The following is a 9,528-nucleotide window of genomic DNA, read 5'->3' as shown; positions in this document are numbered from 1 at the left end:
TTGAACTAAGATATTTCTGGCCAACGGAACTTAATTAAATCATCTATTTATCACAACAGCTCATGATTGAAAAATAGAAAACAAAGAGTAGGGTATACATTCAAACAATTGAAAGTAGTCCCGAATAAAGAAATCAAGCAAAGAAGTTGCGATTAGAAGAAAATAAATAAAATAAAATAAAATAAATGCACCAAGGCTCATGGAAAGGCAAGAACATGAAACAGGTGGTGGTGCCATAAACTGAAGATGGTACCTTCCTCACCTTGCCTGTTTCCTTCTCCACTCAGTTCGGCCCCGGTTCATTTCAAGCCCATCGGACAATTTCAAGAAATGCAAGAACTGACAGTGGTCCTCTTCATGTTTCCTTGTAGTGACAGCAGACCCATTTGTCCCTTGATCTTCCACCAACTCTGAACTTGTGAGGGAATCAACCACGTCATTTTGTGGGCATTCTCGCCTGTAATCCAGTGTGATCTTTTGCAGCTCATGAGTGTCAATAATTTCTTGGGGGATACTCTGTCAGAGAGAGAGAAAGAGTTTAAACGTTTAGCTGATAAGAACAACATCAATCAACAAAATTTATGAGCATGGGAGATCAACTAAATGCAAAATGCTTTCAATTCCTGCAAAATTAATCAAAAAGAGGACCATGTGTAATGAGGGCATTAGCACATATCGTTCACAATAATGGCATTTGGAATCAGGGCCCTCCATTGATTGTGTTCTTATTCCTTCCGAATACACCTATCATCCAGTCTATGGGCTTCTCCATTCAATTTGCTAGATTTTGACTTTAATCATCAAAAGTATCCAATGAATCAGGTGGATTAGATCATCCAGAGTAACATGGATTTGGGCCTAGAAGATCTCCAAGTTAAAATCCATGTAGTGGTGGGTCTTCATTCCGTGAATGTATTGAGCCCATATATTATGTTTACTTATGTATATATATATATATATATGGGGGCGGTTCAGCAGTCCTAAAGTTTGCCAAACATCTTGCCAAACATTTTTCAAAACATGGGTTAGAAGCTTTGGAATGAGCTGATTTTTTGTGAGGATGATCTCTATGATGAGGAGATCATCCTCACCAAAAATCAGCCTATTCCAAAACTTCTAACCCCATCAAAAGTGATTTACAAAAATTGGTCGGTCCACGATTCTTCAACATGTAAACTAGGGTTAGAAGTTTCAAAATGAGCTGATTTTTTGTGAGGATGATATCTCTTCACCGTAGAGATCATCCTCACAAAAAATCAGCCTATTCCAAAACTTCTAACCCCATCAAAAGTGATTTACAAAAAATGTTTGGCAAACTTTAGGGCTGCCGAACCGCTCCCTATATATATATAGGGTCGGGTTCCGTAGACCCCCATTACGACTCACCGTTTTTTCTTATATGGGCAAAAATGTTTGGAATGGGCTGATTTTTTGTGAGGATGATCTCTATGGTGAAGAGATCATCCTTGCCAAAAATCAGCTCATTATAAAACTTCTAGCCCCATGTTTACAAGTTGATACCGTCCAATTTTTGTAAATCAATTTTGATGGGGTTAGAAGTTTTGGAATGGGATGATTTTTTGCCGAGATGATTCTCACAAAAAATCAGCCCATTCCAAACATTTTTGCCCGTATAAGACAAACGGTGAGTCGTAATGGGGGTCGTAGGAACCCCACCCATATATATATATATATATATATATATAGGATGATATCTATGGTGAGGAGATCATCCTCATAAAAAATCAGCCCATTCTGAAACTTCTAAACCCATCAAAAGTGGTTTACTAATAATTGATGGTTCACGGTTCTTCAACTTGTAAATTGGGGTTAGAAGTTCCGGAATGGGCTGATTTTTTGTGAGGATGATCTCTATAGTATTGCGCTGATTTTTTGTGTTTACATATATTGAAAACTGCTTGAATATAAATATATACAGGGAAGTGTTCAGGGGCCCTAAAGAGAGCCAAACATTTTTCAAAACAGGGGCTAGTTTACAAGTTGAAGAATCGTGAACCGTCCGATTTTTGTAAACAACTTTTGATGGGGTTAAAAGTTTCGGAATGGACTGATTTTTAGTTAGGATGTTTTCCTCATCATAGAGATCACCCTCACAAAAAATCAGCCCATTCCAAAACCTCTAACCCATACATTAAAAAAATGTTTGCCACAATGTTTGGCTCTCTTTAGGGCCTCCGAATGCCACCCCATATATATATATATATATATATATATATATAGAGAGAGAGAGAGAGAGAGAGAGAGAGAGAGAGAGAGAGCCAAACATTTTTCAAAATATGAGTTTAAAGTTTCGGAATGAGCTGATTTTTTGTATGATCTCTATGGTGAAGAGATCATCCTAAAAAAAATCAGCCTATTCCGAAACTTCTAACCCATAGTTTGAAAAATGTTTGGCTCTTTGGGGCCTTCGAATGCTTCCCTCTATATTTATGGGGGCAGATCATGGGACATAAGTAAAAATAATGTAATAACAATCATTTTTCAAAATATGGGTTAGAAGTTTCGGATTGAGCTGATTTTTTGAGAGGATGATCTCTATGATGAGAATACCATCCTTAAAAACAATCAGCCCAATCCGAAACTTCTAACCCCATCAAAAATTATTTAGAATGTGGACTATTGATTTTTTACCAATAATTTGTAAACCACTTTCGATAGATTTAGAAGTTTTAGATTGAGCTGATTTTTTGTGAGGATGATCTTCTTGGAAAACCACTGCTTTTACATAGGTCCAGGACATTAGCATTGTCCAACAATTATTTTTCCAATAATACCCCTCCTTGTTTCGTCTTTTAGTGAAAAAGACAAAGGCATGTTAGTCTTTTACACAATAAATACATTTATTATGCAATTAACAAATGCATTTATTATGTTGGCATTCATGGCCAAAGCATTTACTACTAAAAATGTATTTAATTCAAAATACTTAAATGCTCATACCATTTATCATGTAAACAAGCATTTATTGTGTAAAAGACCAACATACACTTGTCTTTTTCACTAAAAGACAAAATGAGGAAGGGTATTCTTGGAAAAATAAGTGTTGGATAATACTAACGTCCCCATGAAGTATTGGACTTTAGCATTCCCTATATATATATATATATGTGTGTGTGTGTGTGTGTATGTTTTCTCCTATATGGGCTAAAAGTTTCCAAAACTCTAACCCCATTAAAAGTGATTTACAAATTAACGGTAAAAATTGACGGTCCACGATTCTTCAACCAGTAAACTGGGGTTATATGTTTCTGAATGGACTGATTTTTTGGGAGGATGATCTTCTCACCATAGAGATCATCCAAAGAAAAAATCAGCCCATTCAGAAATTTCTACTGCATAAAAGACAAAACACATAGACTACATTATTGGCTCTTGAACCTGATCCTCTCTCTCTCTATATATATAGATCATCCTCACCAAAAATCAGTCCATTACGAAAGTTCTAACCCCATCAAAAGTTATTTACGAAAAAACTTTGGCTATCTTGTTGTCCCTTAAACCCAACCCTATATATATATAGTCAAAGCAGACTGTTGTGTTTGATTCTCAATACACTAATTAAAGATAAAGCAAAGAGAAAGGAATAAAACATGGGATCTGTTAAAATCAAACAATCAAATAACATGGACTACGAGATTAAAAATGGCTAGCATTTCTACTGACCTCAAGAACCCATCCAATGTACGTGACATTGTTTACATGCTGGTTCATGTCCAGATCAGCTCGTCTAGGCTGCAAATTGAAGCAGATTAAGAACTAAAAGACATCGCTTACAATAATCTAGAAACAAATAGATCTATTAAGAAATAAGGTTTGAGTCGAATCTTTAGATTAACCAAAAGATTTACCACGAGCCCTAGTTTTGAATACTGTGCTGGATCTTCAAGTTTAGGAATTTTCTTCAGGCTGCTGTTACCCTCCTCTGGAAATGCGTATCTGAACAGCACAACAAATCAAATTAGATGTGTTACTCAAGTTCTTCAAACAAGAAATACTATAGATTAGAACAAGTGTAAATAACTAATTGTAAATTTAGTTGTCCCAATACAATTGTGGGGAAAACACCAACGAAAAAACAGCTTGGATTGAAGAAAGAATTGCTTGATTTTATCCATGATTTATTCCATCTCTAAGATCCTATTTCTTAATTCGAATTGATTAATTTGGGATCCGAAAAAAACAGTAAATTATGTAAATCAGCCTACTTCCAACCACATAAACTATGAAAGAGTGGTCGCCTTGAGTACTTCAAACATCAAAAATATTATTAAAGGACCAATTTTTTCCTAGAAAAGCAAATTCATTTTGTATGAGTCACGGATTCATGGTTATAATACAGACAGTGTTTTAAAACCTGGATCAGACTAACTGGTCGGACTGGATTGAACTGGACCCACAAGCTTTCACGGATCAAGCTGACTGTAAAAGCCCATTTTTGAGGGATAAAAAAAAACCCATCAAGTTAAACTGGTGGGACCTGTTACCCAGCCAGGTCAGTGAAGAGGCCAGTTCAAATCAAACTTAACAAACCTTAAAAGTTTAGGGTGATTTAAAAATGACCCTCCACATTTTGGTAAGTAAATCCATCGTTTCAACCTCACTTTAATCCCATGTAGAAAACCCGACTTTTCCATTCAGAATTTCATCATCTTCTACTTCAAAAATCCTATCTTATTCATGAATTTTGAAAGTTCAAGAAAATAGAATCACAAAGTTGAAGAGGACAATATAATATTTTTCGAAGGTTGAAGCAGATAGAATCCTAAGGTTGAAGAGTAGGGTAAAAGTTTTTTAAATCGAGGTTGAAGACACCTGGTTTTGGGAAGAAACCAAAAATGTTACCCAATTTTTCACTTTTGGGTCAGACCAGTTTGATAGTCAACCGGGTCAATGACTTGCTCGATATCCACCTCAAATGAGTGATAATCTACACATACGTGCATCAAAATGAATAACAAATGGATCATGCCTGAAACAAAAGCAACTTACCTAGGCGTTGGTGGACAGTAAATCAGATATTCATCCCGAACATCATCCGTGACTTTCTGAAGCCGCCTTGTGTCCTGGTTCATCATTACCCATTTGCTGCAGCGGATATATGTATACATCAAAATTTAAGAAGAAAGTTATAACCAACTCCCTTGCAAACATAGATTATAACATATTGGACAAATCAGTACAGAAGCATCATGAATGCAATGACATGAAAACATGTGTGCTAAGTGATAAATATGGCATGCAAGCAGAGTTATAGATGCTCCATTTGATTGGTCCCATGTAGGAGATTTTCAAAGTGCCAAAAGAATGCATCGGTGCATGTACCAGCCATAGTACAAGTGATGTTCAGTTTGTATATTATGGAACACACTGTTAACCACAAGGGATGTACTTGGACACAGTATTGAAAACACAGTGGATCAGCATGGGTGCACTGCTCATACTTTATCGCCAGTGTCCAATTGTAGACCATGTGATGTATTGCTAAAAACATACATTCTATAGTTTAGGTCATCCGATTGATCTGGTTTTGCATAGTGAATCTCCTAGGTGGACCCTTGATGGGCCCCACCCTTTACATTCAAACCACATAGGCAGTTATGTAGAAGGTTAACCATGCATCAGAATAAAACAACTTTTTTTTAAAGTATAAATTGATTGCCGAAGGAACGGAATACGAAGGAGGCTAACAAGGCAGTTGAAATGACCAACCCAGCAGCCCCTAACGATCTACAATAGCCTCCCACCGGAAGACAAAATCTTCAAAGAAGACACCCTTAAAATCAGGGTAAAGCTTAAACCAAAAAAATAAAAGGCCCAAAATGTTCTGGGAAATCTCACAAAAGTTTGAGATTTTCCCTCTAAAAATCCTCCCATTCCTTTCGAGTCATATTCCCCAATAGATGGCTAAGGGAACCTCCACAAAATGTTTGATCTCCTAGAAAAGTAGGACAAATCCCAATTCTGAAAGTGAGGGAGTTGTGTTCGGGATGACCCAAGATATCCCAACTAGACGAAAAACGTGACTCCATAAAGCATAGGAAATCTCACAGTGTAATAGAATATGATTGACGGACTCTCCATTGGCTAGACTAAGAGCATATCAATTAAGCATCACAAAACCTTGAAGGATAAGAAAATCAAGCGTGGGAAGTTTGCTCAGAGTGGCTAGCCAGATGAAAAATTGAACCTTATAGGGGGCTTTCGAAACCTAAATAGTAGCCGAAGGGTATTGATTAGGTGAGTGATCGAATTGCTTGAGAACCTGAGCGAAAGAGTTAACATTGAAGTTTGTTCTTTTGATACAGGTCCACTCCATCCTGTCTTCTTCATTGACATTCCAAGTAGCTCCGTCGAGATTGATCATTAAGTCAGCAAGGTCCTAGATTTCCCAATCATTAAAACCTCTCTTGAATTCCATATCCCACGCAGGCTCGTTTCTTTCAAGGTTAAGAAAATCCATCAGTCACCAAGCGAGTGTGCAACTATCAAACCATCCTTCAATTCGGTGAGTGTTCAGCAAGCCAACTAATCTATCTAATCTAAACTACTAATCCACTAAACTTATATTAGACAATTAGTTCCAGAGACAGGGGAAGAGATCACAAAGAGCCATGTCCCCACACCACCGATCCTCCTAAAACCCAACCCTATCGCCCTTACCAACTCTATACCGAACCCACCTCCTGAAATTCGTTGAAACACTTATGATGCCCCTCCAAACACTACACCCATAAGACGAGTTCACCCCTTTACTCTCCCATCCATTCAGCTTTTCACCGTACTTTTCCATAATGAAGTAATGCAAAATCTATTTCATTAATTATTAATCTGAAAGAGCATCATAACAAGAAATTCCGTAATTCTTGACTCCACATCAATTACTAGATTTCAAACTAAATTTCAAAAATAAAAAAGAAAGGAAAACCATCTTAAAGGCTTGTAGAGAGTTCCTTTTTTTTTTTTTTGATATCTTGGGTATTCAGGTCTCTTAGAGCACTCGACATCCCACAGGGCACCATGTCATCCCTTCTGTATGTACCAAGTGTATGGGGATAAATCCCAGGGGGAGTCGAACTCGAGAACTCTTCTTGCAGAGACTTCCATGACTATAATAATGAGGTTTCTAAGAAATATAGAGCAAGTTTCAAATAAATTTAAGAGATGTGTAATTAGAAGAAAGAAAAAAAAAATGGTCTCAATGCTATCATGGGCATGATCCATATATTCTATAGGCATTACATGCAACCCCTCGACCTTGCTATTATGACAGCATAACTTCGCTTAGTGCATTTGTAGTAGTAAGTGCATGTGTGTGTGTGTGTGTTTCAAATCACATTCTTCTAATTCACACCACAAAGGAAGACTCAAAAATCAGCATCTCCAATCTATGGTACATTTTCCTGCTGGGAAGTCCTCGTTGCATCCCTTCTTTCTTTGAAGGTGCCAATTAGTTTAGTTGGTAAAGTCTATAGGCAATGATACCTTAGGCCTGGGTTCAATTCCCAAGATCAGAGAGTTACTAATCAAATAAAAAACAGGCTTACCGCTAAAAAAAATCAAGAAAGATAAAACAAAAACAAAAAAAAAAAGCAAGCTGTCACTTAGAAATTACCTGGTAGCTCTCCCAATAACTGTACCAGTAGCAAAATCCTTAAGAATCCAATCACGTCTGGTCCCAATTCTTCCTTCCCCTTGGCACCAAGTCTCAATCTCAACCACATCGCCCCTATTCAGCCACATTTTATTTCACATGATATATTGCAATGCAACCCAAAAGCTAAAATTTGACATAAAGTTAAAAATAGGCGAGGAACCCACCAAGCTGGATATTTGTACAGTTCAATGTGCATGCGAGAAGTCACCCATATGAGATGCAATTTTCTCATGGTGTGGGTCGTAGCAAATCCGTCTGAAGAAAATCCAACACTCTGAGCATGATTGCATGCAACTTCCTACATTGAATAGATGCCCCAAAACACACAAACACACACACACACACATGAATGATGGAATTAAAAACTGAAAGAGAACAAAAGAATCGGATTTTCTCTCTACATCAAGAGTTAAACAATCCAAGATTCGGTCATGAATTACTAACATTTCTATTAAAGGCAAACCAATTGCAGACATTAGAAACAACCCATTATTCATAGTAGTGAATTAAACAAAACCCCAAGTGTTAGATTTCCATATGTCCCCACAATTTAATACCAAAAATACTAAACAAACAGCTCATCTGGGCAGAACCCAGCACCACTAAATTAAAAATAAAAATACAACTAATAGAAGAAAGGGTAAATATAGATTCACCTGCAAGAGATTCGCCATGGTTTCAACAGTGGCGGTCTTATTCATCCCAACCTCGTAACACCTCACAATGAAATTCTCCTTATAAGAGAACCCATCTTCAGTTAAGCTTCCATGACGAAGTTGGTCCGCCAAGCTCACCGATTCGATGATAGACCGGTTCGCTGTTACAGCCGAACAGACTGTACGGACACATACGGAGAGATCGGAAGAGGAGGAGGAACAGGACACCACAGGAAGTCCTCGACGAGTGAGGGTAGAAGATTTGGGGGATTGAATTTGGAAATTGGTTAGGGTTTGGAAGAGATCCGCCGCATTGCATCCTCTCAGCAACATTCTTCTCTCCTTCGATCCCTCTCTCTAACCACAGAAAATTAAAAAGGAAAATCTCTCTCTTTCTCCTTCTCCTTCTCTCTGTTTCTATGTCTTTAAATATTACTAGGATCGATCGATGGGACCGAGGAGAACTAAGAGTGACAAATGCCACTATTTTCGGAAATATTAACAGACGTGCCATTCACACGTGTCATAAAAAAGCAAAGTTTGTGCTATAAAGTCGGTGGTCATAGCGATGCTTTAAAAGGTTGAGAGATTTTAAAACAAAAATTAAAAAAATAATTACTTCTTAACGAAGTAGTTATAAAAAAGGAATTTATATTTTATAAGGATCACATAGTAGAGGATCCACTCCTATTTTAAAAGGGGAACAGATAGATAACCAAATCGATATTTCGTTCAAATGGCCGGGTCAAGGTGTGGCTAAGGGTTAATGTGATCGATAATTTTTTTATTTATTAATAATCGATTTATATCTATTCCCCATATCTTAGTCTCTTTCCCATTGTCCATTATTCATTATCGGATGTTGTTTTAGAAAAATCAATTGTTATAAATGTCGACGATGTGACATTCAATCTGTTTTAAATAACTCAAGTTGAGCTGAGTTTAATGTATATGTACATTACATTATGTATCTCTCTCACATGTCATTGTCTATCTTATTTTCTATAGAAACAACTACTTCTCACAACTCTATTATCTCTTTGCAATTAATGAATGATCTCTCTTGAATATATCGAAGACTACTTTTACTCTTTAGGGTTTCTTTATCTGTGAAAAGTGGTACCTCTCTAAGAGTACGAGAACAATTCTCTAGGATTGTTTTTTAGAATAATGATGTTCTGACTCCTTTGCATACGT

The 9,528-nt window shown here is 37.0% G+C and overlaps 1 protein-coding gene across 1 annotated transcript; it reads right to left on the bottom strand.

The window, feature by feature from the left end:
* FATA (fatA acyl-ACP thioesterase) lies at positions 1 to 8,748 on the bottom strand. Its single transcript, XM_086427555.1, has 7 exons — positions 8,332 to 8,748; positions 7,840 to 7,973; positions 7,634 to 7,747; positions 5,011 to 5,106; positions 3,870 to 3,957; positions 3,685 to 3,753; positions 1 to 516 (listed from the first exon to the last, which is right to left on the bottom strand). The coding sequence occupies exons 1-7, from the start codon at positions 8,662 to 8,664 to the stop codon at positions 259 to 261; spliced, it is 1,092 nt and encodes a 363-aa protein (XP_086283681.1). The 5' UTR covers positions 8,665 to 8,748; the 3' UTR covers positions 1 to 258.
* Between the last annotated feature and the right edge of the window lie 780 nt (positions 8,749 to 9,528).

The sequence above is a fragment of the Akebia trifoliata genome, chromosome 16 (genome assembly GCF_017979445.1).
Source record: "Akebia trifoliata isolate Shusen 1 chromosome 16, ASM1797944v1, whole genome shotgun sequence".
NCBI classification, from domain to species: domain Eukaryota; kingdom Viridiplantae; phylum Streptophyta; class Magnoliopsida; order Ranunculales; family Lardizabalaceae; genus Akebia; species Akebia trifoliata.
The sequence above is the reverse complement of the archived record's forward strand: the minus strand, read 5'-3'. Positions and strand labels throughout refer to the sequence as shown.

What these genes read in the sequence shown, in the direction of transcription:
- FATA (XM_086427555.1), bottom strand. Translation starts at nt 8,664, where the DNA reads ATGTTGCTGAGAGGATGCAATGCGGCGGATCTCTTCCAAACCCTAACC. An exon ending in TACTGTCCACCAACGCCTAG is followed by an intron (nt 3,958 to 5,010) that starts GTAAGTTGCTTT and finishes TGTGCTGTTCAG; the next exon opens with ATACGCATTTCCAGAGGAGG. An exon ending in ACATTGGATGGGTTCTTGAG is followed by an intron (nt 517 to 3,684) that starts GTCAGTAGAAAT and finishes TCTCTCTGACAG; the next exon opens with AGTATCCCCCAAGAAATTAT.